This window comes from Calonectris borealis, unplaced genomic scaffold, assembly GCF_964195595.1.
Source record: "Calonectris borealis unplaced genomic scaffold, bCalBor7.hap1.2 HAP1_SCAFFOLD_35, whole genome shotgun sequence".
In the NCBI taxonomy this organism is placed as follows: domain Eukaryota; kingdom Metazoa; phylum Chordata; class Aves; order Procellariiformes; family Procellariidae; genus Calonectris; species Calonectris borealis.
This window is the reverse complement of record NW_027441451.1, coordinates 688,652-711,962: the sequence shown is the minus strand read 5'-3', so window position 1 is coordinate 711,962 and position 23,311 is coordinate 688,652. Positions and strand designations below refer to the sequence as shown.

General features: G+C 54.1%; 2 protein-coding genes across 2 annotated transcripts; one reads left to right on the top strand and one right to left on the bottom strand.

Annotated features, from left to right (window-relative positions):
• Positions 1 to 1,608: 1,608 nt before the first annotated feature.
• On the bottom strand, positions 1,609 to 2,544 carry LOC142076153 (olfactory receptor 14J1-like). The gene has a single exon (XM_075138531.1). The coding sequence runs from the start codon at positions 2,542 to 2,544 to the stop codon at positions 1,609 to 1,611; it is 936 nt and encodes a 311-aa protein (XP_074994632.1).
• A 13,220-nt stretch (positions 2,545 to 15,764) lies between these two features.
• LOC142076148 (olfactory receptor 14A16-like) lies at positions 15,765 to 16,700 on the top strand. The gene has a single exon (XM_075138527.1). The coding sequence runs from the start codon at positions 15,765 to 15,767 to the stop codon at positions 16,698 to 16,700; it is 936 nt and encodes a 311-aa protein (XP_074994628.1).
• The last annotated feature ends 6,611 nt before the right edge of the window (positions 16,701 to 23,311 follow it).

The window sequence follows — 23,311 nt, the reverse complement described above, 5'->3', positions numbered from 1 at the left end:
GAGCCAGTGCAGCCCCACTGCCCAGCACGTGCCCCCACATCCCCCTCAGCAGACACAGCGCAGCACAGGGTACGTTTGGGGTGGGGAAACGTTCCCCACCACAAGTCCCTGTGCCAGACCTCAGGGTCCATCCCCACCAGCCCTCCTCCTTTTGCAGCCCACCAGTGCCCAGCCCCAGCCGTGGCCCACGCAAGGCTTTGCAGAGAGCCCCACTCTGGGCTCTGCCAAGGTCTGGGCAAGAAGAGAGCCTGGGGCAGGGCTGGCTCTTCCCCCAACCCAGGTACCAAGACCAACAGGAGGGAGGAGGTGGCCACAGAGCAAAAACACCCGTAAACTGGGATGAGTGGCCAGTGCTGGAAATGGCCAAGGGAAGAGGCTGGGGTGGGGGTGTGATAAATGCCCTGGGGCACCTTCTCGCTCTGTCCTTGCCACCAAGGGCACAGAGCAGCCTCCTCTCTCCTGCACCCGCCTGTCTCAGTTCCCTGCCAGGAGACCGGGCTCTGCACCACACACCCACTGGAGCATGGCCCTGCCCTGCATGGTCACACAGCTCAGCTAACATCAGCGTTGTCCTCTCCTGGGCACTTTCCAGCCCAGCCCAGACCTTTCCCAGCTCTTCCCATCTCCCCTGCCCTCTCCCCAGCCCAGCCCCGCAGAGCAGCCCAGCCTGGGCTGGTCCCACGGCAGTGCCCACCGCAGGGTGCTGCAGAGCTCTGGGCACTCACCCCACGGCCCCAGCCCCTCTGAGGGGCACAGCAGCTCCTGGGGGGCAGAGAGGGGTCTCAGCCTCCCCATCAGCCCCAGGGATGGAGGCTCCCCATGCCATGAGGAAATGGAGGTCAGTGAAACCGAAGAGCTCCTGGTCTTGGGTGCAGGAGATCCCCAGCCCAGGCTGCCTCTGGAGCTCCGTGCCAGCCCCTCTCCCCAGGCCAGCACCAGAGTCCTGGGCAGGGGACAGAGCAGCCTGCCCCGAGTGGGTGCCTGCAGAAAGACCTTTCTCTTTCTCAGGGATTCCTCCCTGCAGCACAGAAATGCTCCCTTGCTCTTCTCCCTGGATGTCCCTTGCCCCAGGCGAGCATGTCCATGCTGGCCTGGCCAGCTTGTCTTGGTTCCCACCCCGTGCTCTCCACAGGGCCCTGAACTGGCAGTGCTGCTCTGGAAAGACCAGGTCCTGCTGTCGTCCATGGCCATGGCTCCAGGGAAGCAGCAGCCCCATGTGAAGGTGGCAGCAAGGATGTGTCCACTGAGGCAGCGAGGGGCAGCCCCGAGGTCCACAAGTGTCTGCTCCTCCATGTGGCAGGGGGGCTCGTGACTCCTTGAGCCCTCCTGTGTGCTGGGGCTGCACCCCCAGCTCCAGAGCAGATGTAAGAGATGGGAACAGAGACAAATCATTTTCTGCTGCATTCTTTATTCCCAGCTCCTTCACCTGCACAGGGAGCCTGGCTCCATATGTACATGAGGTCTTTCAGGTCAGAAAACACTGGTGAGGGTGGATAAGACTAATATTATTGAAGTGGAAGTAATATCTGAAGTATAAGAAACAAAGAGAAAAACAAGACACATATGATCCAAAGAACATCCGAGCTTTTCCCGAGGATGATGGACACCTTATTGACGCTGCAGTAGTTTGTCTTCAAATAGTTTCCGCACGGTGTCCTTGAGCTCCTTGTTCCTCATGCTGTAGATGAGGGGGTTCAATGCTGGAGGCACCACTGAGTACAGCACTGCCACCACCAGATCTAGAGCTGAGGAGGAGATTGAGAGGGGCTTCATGTGGGCAAACATGATGGTGGTGACAAAGAGGGAGACCACGGCCAGGTGAGGGAGGCACGTGGAAAAGGCTTTGTGCCGTCCCTGCTCAGAGGGGATCCTCAGCACGGCCCTGAAGATCTGCACGTAGGACACCACAATGAAAAGAAAACACCCCAAAAATTGAAAAGCACTAAATGTGATGAGCCCAACCTCCCTGAGGTAGGCATCTAAGCAGGAGAGCTTGAGGAGTGGGGGGATTTCACAGAAGAACTGGTCCACAGCATTGCCATGGCAGAGGGGTAGTGAAAATGTATTGGCCGTGTGCAGGAGAGCATTGAGAAACCCACTGGCCCAGGCAGCTGCTGCCATGTGGACACAAGCTCTGCTGCCCAGGAGGGTCCCGTAGTGCAGGGGCTTGCAGATGGCAACGTAGCGGTCGTAGGCCATGACAGTGAGGAGAAAATACTCTGCTAAAATGAAACAGGCTAAAAGAAAGAGCTGTGCAGCACATCTTGAATAGGAGATGACCCTGGTGTCCCAGAGGGAATTGGCCATGGCTTTGGGGAGAGTGGTGGAGATGGAGCCCAGGTCGAGGAGGGAGAGGTTGAGGAGGAAGAAGTACATGGGGGTGTGCAGGCGGTGGTCGCAGGCTATGGCGGTGATGATGAGGCCGTTGCCCAGGAGGGCAGCCAGGTAGATGCCCAGGAAGAGCCAGAAGTGCAAGAGCTGCAGCTCCCGCGTGTCTGCGAAGGCCAGGAGGAGGAACTGGGTGATGGAGCTGCCATTGGACATTTGGTCCCTCTGGGCACGTGAACCTGTCCAAGGAGGAAAAGGCAGTGAGAAGTTAGGGGAGACTTCTCTGAGCAAAATCCAAGCCATTTCCCACAGCCCCTGCCCCTGCTGCACACCACCCTTTGCATTTTCCAGGAATCCTTCCTCAGCTGCGGGGCTGGAGCTCTGGTGGGTGCTGGCTGAATGTGGCGTGAGGAGCAGGGCCTCTGCCCGCTGGCTGCCGAGGAGTCAGCCCTGCTCTGCAGCAGTGGGTTCCTGGGAAGGGTGGGGGCAGGGGCCAGTGCTGGCGTTTGACTTGGTCAGATGGAACCGCTCCTAACGCAGAAGGGCCTGTCAGCACCTGCACTCCCCGTGCTGAGGAACTGAGGTGGCAGAAGGCACTTAGAGAGGCTTGGGGGTTTTGACAGCTCCCCCCATCTCCCCTGGGGAGTGTTCTGGGATGTCAGGAACCCTCAGCATTTCTGCTGCACTCCAGGAGAACAGAGTGAGTCCTGTGAGGGAAGGGCATTGCCTGTGGCTCAGAGCGCAGTGAGGGGAGCTGGTCTGTCCCCCGGTCTTGTTCCCAGCTGCCTTGGGCTTGCACCTTCCTGAGATGGAGGGCGATCACATTCTTATGTTCTGTTATGCAGCCAGACACTGCTGAGAGCAGAGGGATCCAGTGCAGAGCACGAAATGTCTCACCCTTCCTCAAGGTCTCAGCACCCCACTTCTAGCCCAGGACACTCGTGGCTCATTTCACCAACCCCACAGCATCTCCTCAGCCAGAGAGTCTCTGCGTTTCTCCGTGGGGCTTTCAGAGAACACAAGGGTGCTATGGGACAGCTTTGCATGCTGGCAGGCAGCTCACAGCTTGGAAGGACACCCCAAGGAGATAGCCAAGTGTCCGAATGTTGGCAGCTCAGGAAGAGACAATTGACTCACTCCCCAGCCCCACAGGCTGCGTTGCCCACAGCCCCTCGGGTTAGAGGAAAGCTGGGACACTTGTTCCCATCGACATGCCCGCACGAATGGACGAACAAGATCAGGGTGTGACTCTGCAGCTGAAATTCCCATCCCCAGGCAGTCTGGCAGCCAGAACAAGATAACGTTAAAACAGGCACAGGGAGAAAGAAGGAAAAAGACAGTGAGGGTCTGGCTGAACGAGGCAAGGGCCGAGGCAGCCGGGCACTCAGGACAGCGTTCCCCTCACCCAGCTCTGCAGCCACCTCCCAGGCAGTGATAATGCAGGACAGTTGCCCTTAGCCCCATTGCTGGTCAGTGGGAACTGGGGACGTGGCAGGAGGGATGCCCTTGGCCTCTTCTGCTGGTCTGCTGGACAGAGAGGTGACTCCCAGCCTAGACCCCATGGCCGGGAGGGCCGAGGGCTGTGCTGGGTGGCAGAGATGAAGGGGGTTGCTGAGGGAAGGCATCTGCACTGCAGGGGTGGCCGGGAGGTGCCCACATCTCCCCTGCAACAGGGCTTCCATGGGCAGGTCCTTCCTTTGCTGCCCATCTCTCCTGCCTGGAGCTGTCCCTGCCAGGAGCTCTTGCTCTGGCCCCACGGCTCTTCCCTGCCAGTGCTCACAGACCCCATCTCAGCCCCTGGGTGCCCAGCGCTGCCCTGCAGCCTCTCCGTGTGCGCAGGGGGTAAAGAGCAGGTCCCGCAACCCCGATGAGACTGGAAAGGGGATGCTGGTGCTATCTGTAGCCCCCAGAGCCAGAAACTGAACACACAGACTCAGGAAAGCTCCTTATCCAAACAGTCATCCCTCCTTTGACCTTCCAATTGAAAAGTGCCCTTGGAAATGTCCCACTGCCCACCCAGCCAACCAAGAGGAGAAACCTCAAAGACAGACACCCTCCCTTTCAGGGAACTCCATCTTGAAAAGTCCCCTCAGAAATGCCCGGGGCTGAGCTGGAGCTGTGAGCAAACCTGACCCAGGCAGCACCCTCTGGACAGCAGAAGGACCCTGCCCTGCTGGGGCTCGCTCCTTCCACCCACAGCTTCTCCCCACAGCGCCGTGGGGAGCTCCCCGGGCAGGCTGAGTGCTGAGCCTGGCAGGCGGCAGAGTCCCTGCCCCAGCACACAGCCCCTGGGGTGCAGGGACCCTGCTCGCAAGGACAGCCCTGGGCACCCCTGCCTGCACACCCCTGCAGTCCCCCCCAGCAGAAGGCAGCCCTCATGCCCTGTCCCTCTTACGGTGCAGCAGGGAAGCTCTACTCTGCACCATGTTCTCCTCCTCCACATCAGAGAAGGTGGGAGAGACCTCCAAAAATGTCCCATAGGCTGTGGCATGTGCCAGCTTTTGGAGACCTCTCCAGGCACTGCAGCTTCTTTGCCCTGCACCCGGAGACTTACCGTGTCAAGGGCTGTGAAGGTTTCTCCTCCCGTTCATTCTCAGCACCCTCCCAGCCCTGACTGCCTCTAACCTCTCTCTGCCTCGCTCCTCTCCCCTCGGTGCCTGCAGGCAGTGCCCCCAGCCCTGCTGCGCTTTGCAGAGCAGCTGCTCCTGGGCAGAGCTGTCTCTCTGCAGTGCTGCCCGCTTGCCATGAGCTCCCTCCATCCCAGGAGCCCAGCCCAGCTCAGCAGCAGAGGACCAGCCCAAGGCACCACTTGCTCTGCCCCCTCGGGGCTCCCTCAGGGATGTCCCTGGGGAACTGACTGTGGAACAAGCTGAAGTCATCACTGATGTTTCCTCCCTCCACTGGGCAGGGACACTTCTTTCCAGCAGGGGCATTTCACCTATCAGAGACAGAGTTAGGTCGAAGAATCACCTCTCCTTGTCCTACTATGAGACAGGACACCCAGCCAGGGAAAGGGAGGAATCTCCTGTACCTCCTCTGCCCATGCAAACCACAGGTGACATCTGAGGTGCCAGAGGTGGTCCAAGACACATGCAGGTCGCTGTAAGCTCGGATGGAGCAATTCAGAGGGACAGGGCAGTGCCTGGGGTCATCATTTTGGAAGCGGGTGGGGCATTCCTTTGGCCAGCTGAAGTGACAGCAGATGCTGACATTTAGGACAATGAAACCTGGTCGTTCTGTCCAGGGCAGCCTATAGAGGTATTCCTCTGCGCAGATGAGGTCATTGCCATTGGAGAGCTAAGTCTCGCTCTCTTCTCCATCAGCTGTGTTTACCACATCTCCATTGACAGTTATGGCAGGTTTCTCCTCGACACCCCCACAATGCCTAACCTACTTCAGGGCAGCTGCTCAATTTAAAGGTTACCTACATCCTGTGGTGCTACCTGAGATGCCAGGGCTCTCCAGCACAAGCGCGTGCAGCCAGCAGGGACAGCACAAGACCTGCAGGAAGACCGTCCCCATTCAGAGCATGTAACCGACCCCAGCAGAACCAGACACGTTCAGTGCTTTCGTTCACGGAACTGCAGTGAAGCGAGTCCTGTACCATATCTACCCAGTAAAGGCAGTGCTTCTCTCAATCCTTTAGTCATCCCTTTGATGAGGCAACCAAGGAACAGACCAGTGATTTTCACAGTGTTCCTGTCCAGCCAAGGACACCTTTCAACAGCACCTTGTCCTTCCTGGAGATCAGCTTCACCTCCAGCACAGGCCCTCCGGGGCTGCAGAGACACCACAGGCAGCAAAGCCCTCTCCTGCCAGGGCTGCACAGTCCAGCCCTGCTTCTCTCTGCTCCTGAGGACAGCAGGGTTTGCTCTCCCTAGGGACACCTCATTTCCTCTTTACGTTGCCATCTGGCAGCCACCCCAGCATGCTCTGAAGCAAAGCTTCTGCTTGCGTGGGAGCTTGGGCGCTTGGTACCAGCTTTCTTGGTTACACATCTGAGCTCGGCCCTGGTGCCGCGGCTGAGGTCCAGCACATCTCTGCTCTGACAGAAAGAACCTATAAGCAGGGAGAGGAAGGGGACGAAGTCTTATTTAACCAGCCTGAGGAAGTGTTGGGTCCAATGACCTCACGTCTTACTGGGGACTTTAACGACCCTGTGCATTGAGTTTACATGGGAAGGTTTTGGCAGTGGTGAGGGTGGCTGCAGGGGGGCTTAGGTGAGAAGCGCTCAAGAGCTGACTCCATGTTGGATAAATCCAATTTCAGCTGGCTCCAAAATGGACCAGCCACTGCCCAAAGCTGAGCCAATAAGCAATTCTGGTGGCACCTCTGTGATACCACTGAAGAAAGGATAAAAACCAGAGTGCAGCAGCTGTAAGAGAGTGGAGGGAGGCACTCTTTGTCCTCTTTGTGGCCTTTGTGTCTTGAAGCAGGACTCTGGAGGAGAAAAACCAGCAGTGGCTGTGGATCAAGTCAGGGGTTACTGGAGCAAGCTCAGATGTTAACAGTCCACAGAACTGGTGGGGCTGCATCCAAGGGTGCTGAGAGAGCCAGCTGATGTCACAGCCAGGTCACTCTGTATTGTCTTTGCAAGTTCATGGAGATCAGGGAAACTTCCCAACAACCTGGAATAAGTATGCTGTGTGCATCTTTCCACAAGGCGCAGAAGACGAGCTGGGGACCAGAGGCTGTTCAGCCTCACTTTGGTGAGGAGTGTGTCAGAGAGCATGTCTTTTGGATTCCATTTCTGTGAGTCCGAAAGAGAAGGTGACTGGATGAACCCAGGGCAGATCATGCCTGACCATCCTCATTGCTTTCTGAGATGGAAGGACTGCATTTCCTGGTACGGGAGGAGTGGTGGGTTTCATTTACCTGGAGTTCTTGAGGGCTTTCAACACCATTCCCCACCATATCCTTGTCTCCACGTTAGGACATTGCTGTTGGGATGGGTGGATGAGTAGATCAGTAAAAAACCAGGTGATGGCCATGCCCACTCAAATGTCCATTCAGTTCATTCAGTCCTCGACTTGGGCTCCAGGGGTTGTGATGGTCAATCAGGACAGGCAAGATGCTTGTGTTGGACTGTTGGGCGCTGAAACCAGATCAGGCTGGATCGCCACTGCGCTTGTCCCGTTCCTTAGGAGGTTCATCCCCCATTCTTTTGGGTGGCTTCTGCTGCAGTACAACTATGACATCATACAGCTACGGTATCATACCACTATGGCATACTACAACAGAAATGATGGGTTATTTTCACCCCAGATTTTATCTCCTTGAGGTGCTGGGGGCATGAGGAGACAGAGGCCAGTGTCTCCCTGTGTCCCCTCCTCAGTTCCCTCACCTTATTTGGAGGTGTTGCACTCCTTAATTCATAATCTTCATGAGTCAAATTCACCTGTTCTCCACAGATGGCTACAGTATGGCTATATATCTTTGGTGATGCTTTCTAGACAGTCTTTAGCCCTCAAAAAGAGAAGCACACAATATCTGAACACTTTCCAAAAATCACGCTTGCTAGCAAAATTAACCTGAATTAAACCTGACCTATTAGGACAAAACTCAGCTGTGTATGGACTGACAGACCTGTGATGACCCCCTCTCATTTCATCCTTTTTTGCCATCCCTTGTTCAGGCTTTGGGAAGACAGGAAATTGATAAAGGTGAAGTTCTTGCGTGCCAGTGATTGAATTCTCGCCCTCGGACTCAGCTGAATCCCTTCTCCTTGGGCAACACTGAAAGGCCCAGGCTAAGATGTTTCAGTACGTGGGCAGATGCCTGGTCCTCTATCAAGACAGCAACGCGAGCAATTGCACAATGCTACAGGTAATGAAAGGGGGCACTTATTTCATGGATTTGCTGCCCAAGGTAGAAAACACCCCAGCAACCATCTCAGAAACACCAAAGGAGGGTACAACATAAGAAAAGCATGGCCAATGGGGAAAGGATTAACTGGTGTGGTAGGTAAACCCCAGCCAGCACCTCAGTCCCTGCCCCGTCCTTGCTCACTGCCCCCAACAGCAAGATCGGGGAGAGAATGAGAAGGGCAAAAGGGAAAAAACTCATTGGTTGAGAGAAAGACATTTTCACAAGTAAAGCAAAGCTGCACAGGCAGGCAAAGCAAATGAGGAATGAATTCACTCCTTCCCACTACTTGCAGGCAGATGTTCAGCCATTCCCAGGAAAGCAGGGCTTTATCATGCGTAACGGTTACTTGGGAAGACAAATGCCATAAACTCAAATATTCCCCCTTCCTCTTCCTTTCCCTGAGTTTTTTATTGCTGAGCATGACATCATATGGTACAGAATGACCCTTTGCTCAGCTGGGGTCAGCTCTCCTGCTTGTAGCCCCTCCCAATTTCTTCTGCACCCCCCAGCCTACTCGCTGGTGGAGCGGTGTGAGAAACAGAGAAAGCCTTGATGCTGTGTAAGCTCTGCTCACCAATAGCTACAACACCGCTGTGTTATCAACACTGGTTTGGTCCTAAATCCACAGCACAGCACCACACGGCTGCTATGGAGAAAATTAACTCCAGCCCAGCCAGAGCCAGGACAACAGGGGAGGCTCCTGTTTTGGGAGGGTGTGAGGGGGAAAATAGTGAAGAACTGTAGAGTGGGGAAAAGGGAAGCAGGAAATGAAAGGTGAGGAAAAGGATGTCATCAGGGCTGTGTGGGGTTCCTGTGATGCAGCCCTGCACCCAATGTGAATTATTTCCACATCAGAGGGAACCCGAGTGATTTCCCTAATGTTGATGACATGAAGGGGAAGGAACGAAAGTTTCATTCAGCCTGGAAGTGACCTTGTAAGATGCCTACATTTTTACTCAAAGCAAGGTCACACCAGATTGCTCAGGGCTTTATCCCTGTGGGTCTTTGAAACTTCCAGGGATGGAGGCAGCGCACACTCTCTGGAAAATGTCTTCCCATATCCGACTGTCCTCATGTGTCAAAAGTTTCTTCCTGTATCAAGCCTGACCCTCTCTTCTTCCCCAGGAACAAGGAGGCCCATTGCCTCTTGCCCTTGCGTCTTGCACTACAGTGTCTTCTTGGGAAGCGCACCGTAGGCAGTGCAAGGCTGTTACCCCCTCCCCCGAAAGCCCTCCATTCTCCAGTCGGAACAAGCGCAGCTCCCTCAGCCCCTCCTAACAGGGCAAGTGCTCTAGCCCTGACCATCTTGCTGGCCTTCCACTGAACTGGCTCCACTTGGCCAATGTCTCTCTGGCATTGTGGGGCACCAAAACCTGGTCAAGTGTTCTGGATGTGGTCTAACTTGTGCTGAGCAGAGGAAGAGAATCACTGCCTCTGGCTGTGCACTACCGCTGACCTGCACTCAGCACCGCAAACCCTAGCATCTCACTGCCCCCAGAAAAGACCTGAGACACCCATGAGGGAAGAATCCCCATTCCTAGGGTACTGGGCACAGGAAGATGTTTCTTAATTGCCAACAAGCAGAACCAAAGTCAAGCACAGCTCATTAAAAACCCAAAAGACATTCCTCAGCTGTATATCAAGTCCATGTTACCTCCACCAAAGTCCACTTCCCACTGTGGATGACCATACACCAGTGGAAAACACATTATTGTCTCCAGCACACATCCCAAGACACCTCAAAGCACTCCCTGCCCCTGACTCTGCCCATATTTGCTCTTTGCACCCCGTCAGTCACACACTGGAGTCACAAACTCCCTCGAGCCACAGGGAGAAGCAAAGAGACAAAGCGAATGAAAAGCTGTGTTCTGAACATGGAAATCGGCATAAATCTGAACCTGTAATGCTTACAGGAGCATCTTCAAGTAGACTCTGCAGCATCTAGACCCACTCAGTTTTCATTGCCTGCAGGTAAATTACATATGACTTCACTGCAGGTGAAGAGAGGGATGAGAGTGATCTCTAATGTTGGACACCTCGAGTGCAATTGCTGAGAGGTCCCTTTCTAGTCAAGAGAGAGAAATGAGGTGTCTCAACGGAGGTGCCTTGGCCTTCTCTGCCTGGCCACCAGCTCCTGCTTCAGAAAGGTTCCTGTAGGTCCTGGGTCACATTTCCCTGTCCCACGGAAGGGCTTCAGCTACCCCCATGTATCTTGGAGGCAGTGGCCACCTCTGTGCTGGCAGCTGCATCAATCCCTGAAAGAAGATGTTAGGCAAAAGTTGAAACATGTCCAGAGAAGAGGTCTGTGTAATGACTGTTGAGAAGTCTTCATTTTCAGAACTTTGAGGTTGGTCTATAAATTCTCCTGATTTTTGTCATAGGCCATGGCCATGGCCATGGACAAGCAAGACGACGACCCTTTCTCTCCCTCTATGGAAATATAGATTTCTACAGCCATTTCCAAAAATACATTTCCTCCCAACGCTTTGAATGAAGAAATTATTCTGCAGAGCTGCAAGACATCCAGGGAGTCCTGAAGCTGTGTCACTTGGAGGGGCTCGTCCACCCCAGAAATGCAATCCAGAACAACCTCTGGGACATGTTATTCATCCAAAGTGAAGCTAACCAGCCTTTCCCTCCCCTGTTCATCCTCTGGGACTCTTTGAAACAGGCATGCAACTTTTGCTTTTGCCAGTCGTCAGGGAGTCCCCCCAGTCTCCATGACCTGTCAAAGATGATGGAGACTGGCCTCACTCTGACATCATCTTGCTCTCTCAGCACCCTTGGATGCAGCCCCTCCATTCTCATGGACTGGTAACATTTGAGGTTGCTCAAGCAAGCCAGGACTTGATTCCTATCCAGCCCTGACTGTTCCCCTCCAGAGTCCTGCCTCGAGGTACAGAGGCCTGGGAGACCTTGCTGGTGAAGACTGAGGCACAGAGGACATCGAGTATCTCAGCTCCATCCACACCTGCTTTACTCAGTGGAGCAGTGGCCACACATATTCTTCTTGACCTGTCCCTGAAGTAGTCACAGCTCATCGTGGTGCCCTTGAAATCCCATTCAAGTTTCAACTGAGTTTTGATATGGACCATTGCCGAGCTTGGAGGATGCTGTCCTTGAAGACCAGCTGCACTGAGCTCTGCTGCCCTTCGGTGCTGCTGACCATTGGATCCCCACGAAAACTCCCCGGAACAGGCCAAAGTCTTCTCCTCCATGTCCACCATGTGCAGTCTTTAACTCTCCTTCCGCACGCCCCTCGGGAGCTGGGACCCCACTATTTCAGGGTCACAACAGCCAAGGCTTACATCGACCTTCACATCCCTGACCAGCTCTGTACTGCTTGTGAGTCTCAAATCCGCGTTTGGATTGCCCTTGTTGGCCCATCTGGCAGCTGTGCTGAGAAGTGGTTCCCCAGACATAAACCGCCTGGACTGTTTGCATCCTGCTGTGTTCCCCTTCCAGAAGATGCCAAGGCCATTACAATTGCCCATGAGACCCAGGCTTCTGCAGCCAGAGACTTCCTTGGGGTGCTTAGAAAAGACTATGCTAACTTCCCCACCCTGACTGTGGGTTCCTTATCTCCAACCACGATGTCACCTTTACTGGCCTCTCCTCTGACCCACACTCACAAGGGCTCACCCAACATCTCACTGGACACATAAAGGACCTCCAGACATCCAAACAACTTCTTCTCTTTGAGGGAATCCCACTCCTGAGCCTTCCAGCCTGTCTCGCCTGAAAAGCCTCTACCCAGCCATTGCAGCACCCCAAGCTGTGTCACTTGTCCCACCATGCCATGGCACTTCCTCCATGCATGTCAAAAAGCACAGGCTCCAGCTCGTCCTGGCTGTGCCCCTGGCTGAGGCCATCAGTGCACATTTGGGCTGTAGCACTGCAGGTGCAGCCCCACGCCAAGCTCTCACTTGTCTTAGGCAAACCTGGGACCAAGTGTCCAAGCCCCCGTGTGTGCAAAGGCTTTGCTTCACAGCAGAGACATGCCGGGGTGGAGAGCAGGTGGAAACAGAAAGCTGAACCTGGGTGCCAAGAGAGTGAGCAAACCCTGCTGTCCCCAAGGGCAGAGAGGACCAGGGATGGGAAGGGCAGCCCTGGCAAGACATGGGTTTGTTGTCGGTGGGGTCTCTGCTGTCCCCGAGGGCCTTTGATGGAGGTGAAGCTGACCTCCAGGAATGACAAGGTGCTCCTGACCAGCCACTGTGACAACTGTTGATCTGGTCCTTGACTGTGTTCTCCAGGGGGTGAGTGGGGGTTGGAGGAGAGAAAAAACAGAAGTCTGAAGGTGTAGGCACACGCGTGGTGGCCCTGGTGTGATGGGCTTCCCATTCATGGAGTGCCCTACCTCTACTGGAGAGAGAAGGGACGGACCTTGCCACGCTGCAGGGGTGGCAATCAGTTTCTGGCCCAAAGGCACTGGATCTGTCGCAATGCTGCCTGGGTGTCTGTCACACCCTCGCTCTGCATGGGGATGGCTTTCCTGTGTAGGACCATCGCTGTCCCTGCCAACTGCATGTCGCTGTGTGTGAGAGCCTTGGCACCTCACCTACCATTACAGGCCTGTAACTGGCCTTACATGGAATAACTGCCCTGAAGTTGATTGGGCAATGCGAGAATGTTCAGGACACCACCGCCATTAGAGTCAATGGAGATCTAGTCAACCTGGCGGATGGAAAAGACAGAGAGGAACTGAGCTCTCCCTGTGGTACATGACTCCATCAGATGAATCCCTGCGTAGGCTGCCCAGAACATAAAGAAGAGAGACAGGCTCCATCATCCTAAATGTGGGCATCTGATGCCATTTCCACTGGCCAAAGAGATTCACCTCCAGCCTCCAAGAAGATGCCCCCAGATGCTGCCCTGTCTCTCAGCATTGCTCCACTAGAGCTTGCAGCTAGCTCCAGGTATCTTGGACCACCTCTGGCACTGCAGATGTCCCCAGGTCTTTGCATGTGACCACGTCAGCCCTGGCCTCCATCTCCATTAATTAGCAGGGAGCTGAGAGAAGGAGCTGACATGCAGGTGTCTGCTGTGTGCACACCTGAGCTGAGGCCAGAGGAATCCCACCTCCTGTGGGCTTGTGCTGTGCGTGGGGGGCAGCTGAGCCCACTTCTAGCCCCAGGGCCACAACCATGGAATGGGGGCTGAATCCCTTCCCTGGGCACTGCTAAATGAGGTCCTTCCCTGTCCCTGTCCGGGTGTCCTGTCTACAGATGGGCCAATGAAAAGGTGATTCCTGGAGCTGACTCTTCTTCAGATGGGAGAAATGCCCCTGCTGGAAAGAAGTGTCTCTCCGCAGCTGAGGGAGGGACCATCAGTGATGGCTTCAGGCTGTTCCCAGCAGGTTCCCTGGAGGCGCAGGGACACGTGGAGGGAGCCCCGAGGGGGCAGAGCAAGTGGTGCCTTGGGCTGGTCCTCTGCTGCTGAGCTGGGCTGGGCTCCTGGGATGGAGGGAGCTCCTGGCAAGCGGGCAGCGCTGCAGAGAGACAGCTCTGCCCAGGAGCAGGGCTGGGGGCACTGCCTGCAGGCACCGAGGGGAGAGGAGCGAGGCAGAGAGAGGTTAGAGGCAGTCTGGGCTGGGAGGATGCTGAGAATGAACGGGAGGAGAAACCTTCACAGCCCTTGACAAGGTAAGTCTCCGGGTGCAGGGCAAAGAAGCTGCGGTGCCTTGAGAGATCTCCAAAAGCTGGCACATGCCACAGCCTGTGGGACATTTCCGGAGGTCTCTCCCACCTTCTCTGGTGTGGAGGAGGAGGACATGGTGCAGAGCAGGGCTTCCCTGCTGCACGGTCAGAGGGACAGGGCATGAGGGCTGCCTTCTGCTGGGGGGGACTGCAGGGGTGTGCAGGCAGGGGTGCCCAGGGCTGTCCTTGCGAGCAGGGTCCCTGCACCCCAGGGGCTGTGTGCTGGGGCAGGGACTCTGCCGCCTGCCAGGCTCAGCACTCAGCCTGCCCAGGGAGCTCCCCACGGCGCTGTGGGGAGAAGCTGTGGGTGGAAGGAGCGAGCCCCAGCAGGGCAGGGTCCTTCTGCTGTCAAGAGGGTGCTGCCTGGGTCAGGGCTGCTCACATCTTCAGATCACTACAGGGCTTTCCCAGAAGACTTTTGAAGAAGCACAGCAAGGCAGGGGCTACCTGTAAATCAAGTGTCCTGTTCTTTCTATCTTGTACTCTGGGTTGCCTGGGTGGGCAATGGGACATAGAAATTAATGTCTCATGTCAAGAGGAGGCACTGGATTTCCAAATCTGTTACTCTTGGAGGTGAATAAAGCAGGGAGTATGAGAAATCAACACACCGTGGCTTACAGACAGCATCAGTACAACTTCTCCAGCCTCATCAGGGTTGGTCTGATGATCCCATCAGAGCCTGCATGGACAGAGAAGACATTGCGCAGTGCCCGGCTGCTGGGAGGGGTCTGCAGGGCAGAGCTGAGCACACAGCGGGTGGGATGGGGTCTGTGAGCACCGACAGGGAGGAGAGGTGGGGACAGGGAACCCGCTCTCGGCAGGGACAGCTCCAGGCAGCAGAGACCCGGGCAGGGGGTGGGAGGAAGCTGCAAACAAGCACCGGGGTAGGCTCCGTTAAGGCAGCTCTCATTCGGTCCTTCACTGTGGAAGTCTTCTGGGCATTGTCTGCTGGGCAATGAGCTGACTCTCCCTTTAGGACATCCCTTCTTCAGGACCCCTGACCCTCCGCTTTGCCTGTCCTGCTGGGCTTGCGAGCTGCCCTCCAGAAAGGCACAGCTCTCCTGTAGGATCCCAGGGAGGGCTGAGCTTTCCCTTGGAGGTCAGTACTCTCCGCTCAGAGTCCTTTGCTTCTCTTGTGAGGGACGATGTCCTTCTCCATCACAACTCCACCTCTGGGGTGGGAAAGAGAAGAGTGTGCAGATCTGCCCTCTGCAACAGTGCTCCCCTGCTTTCATCAGAGTCCAGTGGTTTGATTTGGTTTCTTTTAATGAGTAATTTGTGTGTGAAGTCATCTTTGAGGCAGCACAAGGGAAAGAGCAGGGCAGCTGGGTAACAGACTGATGGACACTGCAGCTCACCTGACTGCACTAAGCCACAGAGAGCTGAGCCCTTTTGCCTGTCCTGTCTCAAGACTCTTCACATTTTCAGTCATAGAAATGAGCATTTCTACCCCTAAAAAGAACACTCACCAGATGTGATGGTGGACAATAAAAAACAGAGACAAAATTCTTATAAGGACACGCTAAGCCTCTCTTCTGCAGCCCACGCTCTTGAGAGTCATGAGTGCAGATACTGATCTTTTCCATTAAGGGCGGATGACATCTGACATCCCTTGGAAACATCGGAGCTGTCACAAACCAGCTGCCAGGTACCCACTGCAGCAGAGAAAAGCTGGCTCCTTGGCTGTGGACAGAGGTCCTGCTCCTCACAGCACACTCAGCCAGCACAAAACAGAGAAGGAAATGCATTTCAATTTTAGGGGGGGTGGATTTCTATGAAAAAAGGAGTGGCTTTGCTTGGAGAAGTCTGTCATACTTTTTCCTTGTCTTTTCCAGTTTTGAACAGTACCCCTATGCCAAGAAACAGCAAATGTCCAACAGCAGCTCCATCACCCAGTTCCTCCTCCTGGCCTTCGCAGACACGCAGGAGCTGCAGCTCTTGCACTTCTGGCTCTTCCTGGGCATCTACCTGGCTGCCCTCCTGGGCAACGGCCTCATCATCACCGCCATAGCCTGCGACCACCGCCTGCACACCCCCATGTACTTCTTCCTCCTCAACCTCTCCCTCCTCGACCTGGGCTCCATCTCCACCACTGTTCCCAAAGCCATGGCCAATTCCCTCTGGGACACCAGGGACATCTCCTACGCAGGATGTGCTGCACAGCTCTTTCTGTTTGTCTTTTTCATTTCAGCAGAGTATTTTCTCCTCACTGTCATGGCCTACGACCGCTACGTTGCCATCTGCAACCCCCTGCACTACGGGACCCTCCTGGGCAGCAGAGCTTGTGTCCACATGGCAGCAGGTGCCTGGGCCAGTGGGTTTCTCACTGCTCTCCTGCACACGGCCAATACATTGTCACTACCCCTCTGCCACGGCAATGCTGTGGACCAGTTCTTCTGTGAAATCCCCCAGATCCTCAAGCTCTCCTGCTCACACTCCTACCTCAGCGAGATTGGGCTTATTGCGGTTAGTGTCTGTTTACTATTTGGGTGCTTTGTTTTCATTGTGGTGTCCTATGTGGAGATCTTCAGGGCCGTGCTGAGGATCCCCTCTGAGCAGGGACGGCACAAAGCCTTTTCCACGTGCCTCCCTCACCTGGCTGTGGTCTCCCTCTTTGTCAGCACTGGCATATTTGCATACCTAAAGCCCCCCTCCATCTCCTCCCCATCCCTGGATCTGGTGGTGGCAGTGCTGTACGCAGTGGTGCCTCCAGCAGTGAACCCCCTCATCTACAGCATGAGGAACCAGGAGCTCAAGGATGCCCTAAGGAAACTGGCACAGTGGACGCTGTTTCACCGACAATAACCTGCCTCCCCTTCTCTGCACAGTCCCCAGAGTTTATCTGAGGCCATGAATCTGATTTTTTCTCTTGTGATAATCCTGCTTATATATATTTTCTGACTTAGTACTACTTGTCTTGAGGCTTGAATCTGTTACGCTTGTCCAACACTGTGTCCTATGTGGCATGCCCGATAGCAGCTCTTCAATAAAAGGGGATCTCCCAGGTGCAGTGCCTGAAGGCTGGGCTCTTCCTCCAAATTTGCTTCCAAATAAATGTCCAAGGAATTGATATTTTAAAAAGTCTGTTCTCCTTCTTTTTCTCAGTCTTTTGGGGTTAAACTCACGGTACCATTGGGTTCCACTGGACCAAACGGTCTGGATTTAAGAGCTCTCCTCTTGGTGTCCAATGGCAGGGGAGATGGTCCATGAGCTCCCATTATCTTCTCATGTTCCTTCATGGATGACAAGACTGATGGCACATACCAGAGTCTCTGGAAATGAATTTGGAGGGGTGAGGAGAGGAGAGGATGGGGACTCACCCCGTGCCCTGGGCTTGGAATGAATGGAGACTCAGAAGGTGAAACACCCTCCAAGGTGAAGTCCCCCAAAAGGAAAGCACCAAATCGACGTATCCCTGGACAAGGACTCTGCAGTGCCATGGGAGTGAGTGGGGACCCAGCAGGCAGAGGGAGGGGAGACTGGAGAGATGCAGGAGGTGCCGGAGGAGGCCCAGGGCCAGGACTGTCGTGCTGTCGTGGGGAGTGGGGCTGGTGGGAGCAGAGGAGGGGGCAAATTCAGTGAGGGCTGGGCATCACCTGCAATATGAATTCAGGAGAGGCAGCGAGTGAGTAGCCTCCATTTCCTCGTGGCCTTGGGGCCAGCAGCATCCCTGGGGCAGATGGGAAGCTGACCTTCCCATTCAGTTCCATTCACTCCTTCCCATCGGCAGGCAGGTGTTCAGCCATCTCCAGGAAAGCAGGGCTCCATCACGCATAACAGTGACTTGGCAAGAGAAACGCCACTACTCCGAATGTCCCCCCCTTCCTTCTTCCCCCACCTTTTAATTGCTGAACATGACGTCATATAGTATGGAACATCCCTTTGGTCAGTTGGGGTCAGCAGTCCCAGCTGTGTCCCCTCCCAATTCCTTGTGCACCCCCAGCCTGCTCGCTGGTGGGGTGGGGTGAGGAGCAGAAAAGGCCTTGACCCTGTGTAAGCCCTGCTCAGCAGAACGAAAACAGCCCTGGGTTATCAACACTGTCTTCAGCACAAATCCAAACCACAGCCCCATACTGGCTACTGTGGAGAAAATTAACTCTATCCCAGCCAAAACCAGCACACCGCTCAGCCCCCAGCATGATGTGCAGGTGTGGCTGGATCACAGGCTGTCCTTCCCCAGGGACATTCTCAGCAGCACCTTGTCCTTCGTGGAGATCAGCCCCACCTCTGGCACAGGCCCCACGGTGCTGCAGAGTCACCTGGGACAGCAAACCCCTCTCCTGCCGGGGCTGCACAGCCCTCGCCTCTTTCTCTCTGGCCTTGGGCACTGCAGCTTTTGCTCTCGGGGTGGCAACCTCATCCACCATTCTGTTGCCACCTGCCACCCACTCCAGCATGCCTCTGCTGGGAAGCAAAGCCTTTCCACACACGGGGTCACATCTCTGGGTACCAGGTTTGCATGGGACAAGTCTGCCCTTGGCCCTGGTGCCCCATCGGAGGGGCCGCAGCCCAAATGGGCACCAAAGCCCACAGCCTGGGCCACAGAGAGCAGGAGCCGTGGGTGCCATCACAGAGCTGTGACTTCAGTGGGACAAGAGCTGAGGTGGGGAAGGACAGCTCCCACGGCTTTTGTGGTGGGTGGAGATACAATATTTTGAGGAGAGACAAACAGGGAAGACGAGAAGTGGGGGCTGCCTTGTGTGACGTCAGGGCAGTTCAGGTCCATGGAGCTCCTCTACGGCACAGGGAACAGGAGAGGTGAGAGCTTGTGTGGGGGTCAGACGAGAGGCCAGAAAAGATGACACTGCGGTAGGAGTTACTTCTGGTTTGTGTCTGGCCAGCAACAAAACACCCAGAATCACTTGCTCACTCTCCCACTACAACCCCAGGGGGACAGGGGAGAGAATCGGAAGTGCAGAAGCGAGAAAACTCAGGAGTCAAGACAAAGAGGGTTTAATAGGTGAAGCAAAAGCTGTGTGTGCAGGAAAAGCAAAATGGGGAATTCATTCACACTTCCCATCGGCCAGCAGATGTTCAGCCACTGCCAGGAAAGCATCATGTGTGTCAGTTACTTGGGAAGACAAATGGCATGACCACAAATGTCCCCCCTTCCTCCGTCTTTCCTTGCGGTTCTTTTGTTGACCATGACATCATTTGGTACAGAATATTGCTTTGGTCCGTTGGGGTCAGCTTTCCCAGCTGTGCCTCTGCCAACCTCTTGCGTACCCCCAGCCTACTTGCAGAGGGGGCAGAGTGAGAAAGAGAAAACCTTCAGGCTCTGCAGGGACTGCTCAGCAGTAGCCAAAACCCTGGTGTGTTACCAGTGCCGTTTAGTAACAAACCCAAAGCAGATCACCATACGGTCTGCTATGGAGAGAATTAACTGCATCCCAGCCAGACCCAGGACAGAGTTACAGGACATAGAGTCAGGGTGAGGAATGAACTAAGTCTTGTTTAAATGACCTGAGGAAATCTGTGGATCCCAGACCCTGGCTCTTATGGGGGACTCGGTCTCCCTGGTGTTCACTGGTCAAGTGAGACAGCAGGATGCAAACAGTCCAGGAGGTTTCTTGTGGAGGTTCTGGAAAAGTTCTTAGCACAGCTGCCAAACGGGCCACCCAGTCTGATGTTCACCTGGACCTGGTACTGCCAAAGGAGGAAGAGCTGCTCAGGGATGTGAGGACCAGTGTCTGCCTTGGCTGTAGTGACCGTGAAATTGTGATCTCTTGGATCCCCAGGGATGTGGGGAAGGAGAGAAGCAGAGAGCAGATCCTGCACATCAGGGCATGAGAACTTGACCTATTGAGGACACTGGCAGGTGGGAACCCATGGAGGCACTGTCAGGGCCCTAGAGCAGCCTCACTTGGGCCTCCACCTGCATCTCTGTCCATGGGCCCAGGAGACCACTGAAGCCCAGGCCTGAGGTTCAGCCCCAGCTTGATCTAAGCTGTAGGTGTTCGGGTCTCCAGACACAGCCAGAGACACAGCCTTGCCTGGCCATGGACCTTGTTGGTTCGGACTTGCAGAGGCACTCCCCAGCTTGAGTCTTTATGGGGTGTCCAATGAAATGACACCATCGCCCTCCAGGTGCCAGACCCCGGCTGATTCACAGAGGCCAAGAGCCTTTCTGCTGCCTTTCCTCCCATCACTTGGTCAGGTTTTGGGAGGAGAGGACGGAAAAGCAGGTGAGGTTTCTGGGTGCCAAGGAATGAGATGGGGGAGCAGAGCCGTCACATGTGAAACGATCTAAAGGCTATGCTAGTTCACAAGTGTTCTCTTCAGCTCCTTTCTCGGAGGCCTTAAATCTTCAGCAGGAACCTGGAAATGCTGAGATCCCTCCACCTCCCTCTCTTTTAGCAATTAAGTTGATAGTACCCAAGTCAGAGGCTTTGTTTCAATTCTCTTTAGAGCCTAAAGCACTGTCTTGGCAGGGCTCCTCTTTACACACTCCAGGACACTGCCGGCCACCTTTGTCACCAGCTCACACTACTGGGTTTTGTTTTGCCTTCTGTCCCCAGCACCACCAGGGCCTTTTCTGCAGAGCTGCTCCCTCTGCCACTGCAGGCTGTCAGTCTATCGCAGGTGCAGGACCTGGCCTTTGTCCTTTGTCTATCTCATGAAGTTCCTGAGAGGACAGTGGATACAGGTGTTAAACTGCACAGGGCTCTGGAAAGTCCCCTGTGCCACCTCACCAAACCCCAGTACGTCCCCTGGCCTCCAGGTAGAGCATGGCCCCTTCACCCTGCTCTCTCAGCCTCATCATCCAACTGGTGGGTTACCCATCTGTTTCTCTCCCTGTCCAGACTGGAATGGACTAACTTGGGTACAAGAATATTGAGGGAGACCACGCCAAAAGTCTTGCTGAAGCGGAGGTCAACGACATCAACTGTTGTCCCCTCATGCACAAATGCAGCTACTTCATCATGAAGGCAACCCGGTTGGCGAGGCATGATTTACCCTTGGTAAGTCCATGACGATGCTCTTCTCTTTCAGGTGCCCAGAAGTGTCACCCAGGAGCACTCATGCAATGGCTCACTGCTCACCAAAGTGAGCTTGTGCAGCCTGTGGTTCCCTGGGTTGCACTTTTGGCCACTTTCAAAGATGAGTGCAACTCTTGCTTGTCCTCACTCACAAGAGACCTCTACCAATCCAATGACCTTTCAAAAGGGATATTCCAAAGAAATATTGGTCTTGCCCTGTAACTTCATTACCACTGTTCTGCCTGTTATACGGTGTATTCAGTTTCTCTAATCTTTCATATAATTTCACCTGTCCTCATACAATGACCATTTCTGATGTCGCCTTTGCACATGCAGACTCTCTAGACAAAGGCCTATTCCATTATTTGCGAATTTTCTCATTTGTTCATTCAGATAACTCTCACCTACTCAGGGACTTAAAAGCTTGCCTGTCTTTCAGTAGTCTCATTGGCTCTTTAGCCAATTCTTTAATTATGGTTATAGCTAACTTTTTTGTATCTATCTCAAACATTTCTCATAAGATTATCCCTTGTAGAAAGACAACTTCATTAGAGACAGCTTGTACTTAGCATATGGTTGAGGAGTGTGTTTTATTCTTTATGAAACTTTATCAAGCTTGGCTTTTCTTTGCTTGCAAATAGAAAATATTCTTATGTGGCCTGTGTGCAGCCAGTTCTCTGAGGAGAGCAGGTGGGAGATGGTGCCATGGAGCTGTAACACCCAGCTGCAGAGATCAGTGGAGAAGTCTGATGCAAGGAAGAGTGATGTAAGTCCCAGATGGCCAATGAGAGAAATGGTGAGGTTTGGGAGGTGAGGAGCAAAGTTCTGCATACAGAGTCACACCTCAAGGGACTGCTTCTCCTACCTGTCCAGACCTCCTGAGGAGACACCCTGGATCACTATCACTTGGAGAATGTTTCCATCACTTCTTCTCTAAACTGAAGAGTAAATTTAAATTAAAAAATATTTTTTTTAGGTGCACTTTGAAACCTTCCTCTTTAACTACACTTTGAAATTACTCCAATTAGCTGTACAAGCTTGGAAGACCTAAAGAAAACTACAGGAAGAGAAAGAGCTCCTTAAGGCTTTCTGTATTTTAATGAGACCCATGGTGTATTTGGTGCTGAGTCCTTGAAGCACCCATGATGAGAGGAGAAAGAACAAACCTCTCAAGAAGTCAAAGTCAGAAGTAAAACTCAAAGTACCTTGAAGTATTAATGGGTCCCACTGAGGACCATTACTGACAAAGCCTCCCCATGGCCTCGTTAGAGCAGATCATTGGAGGCCATGCTTGCAGGTAGGCAAAGGCACTGTGCAGGTGGCTGTAATGCTGAGAAAACCCTTGGTTTGTTTTAGGAAGCAGAAAGGCCAAGCCCTCACCCCCAGGCCCTGGGAAGGCAGACCCTGTCCCTCACGCGTGGCTCAGGGCTCTTCTTGGGGGCAGTTGGATGTGAGGGTGAGCCATGCCAAGGGTAGGAAAATTCTATGGTACCTCCCGGCCTCCCAAAGAAGGGGCAAGGAGGAAGAAATGAAGTCCAGAGCCTCAAAAGAAAGTTCCTCCCTGTAGGCCTTGGTGGCAGAGGCAACTGCCTTAGCCAAGGGGACACAGACCTCGCTTTTGATGGGCCTTTCAGACTTGCCAGAGCCCTCAGCCATCTCTGCTGCAGGCTGTCCTACACTGTCCCATGCCTGCACCTCTTGCCCTTCAGGCTGTAGACACCCATCTTGCTTTCCCACCTAGCTCTCACCCCAGCATTTCTAGACCTTCACTCATGTCTCTCCACGCTCACTGGCTTTTCCTTGAAACACAAAGCCATGGGCTGATCCAGACTCCCTCTGGGTGACCTCTTACACCACAAGGCTACCCTTTGAGTGAGAGTTCTTTTTCCTCACATCCAGTCTGAACATTCCAAGCTGTGCTTTGTGGAGGTTTCCTTCTCTTCCCACTACCAGGGTTGCCTTCCCTTTGCACTGCCAAGAAAAGCTCCATCATCTCGGAAACCACCCTTCAAGTAGTTGACGGCCACTACTAGAGAGCCCTGAGCCTCTACTTCACCAGGCTAAAGAACCCCAGGTCTCTCAGCCTCTCCACAGAGGCCCCAAACCACATCCTGGCAGATGTCCTCTGGGGCCATTCCAATTCGTCCCTGTTCCTCCAGACCAGGGAGGCCCTGGTTTTCCATTTCTTCTATCTAAGAAAAAATTCTATTCTATTCTATTCTATTCTATTCTATTCTATTCTATTCTATTCTATTCCATTCTATTCCATTCTATTCCATTCTATTCTATTCCATTCCATTCCATTTTCTTCTCTCCCAGAAGATATGGGAAGGCTGTCATTAGGTCTCCCCAAAGCCTTCTCCTCTCCTGCCTTTGCACCTTTGCAGCAAAGGCAGACAACGGCACCCTGGCCTGCATTAGGCAGAGCACTGCCAG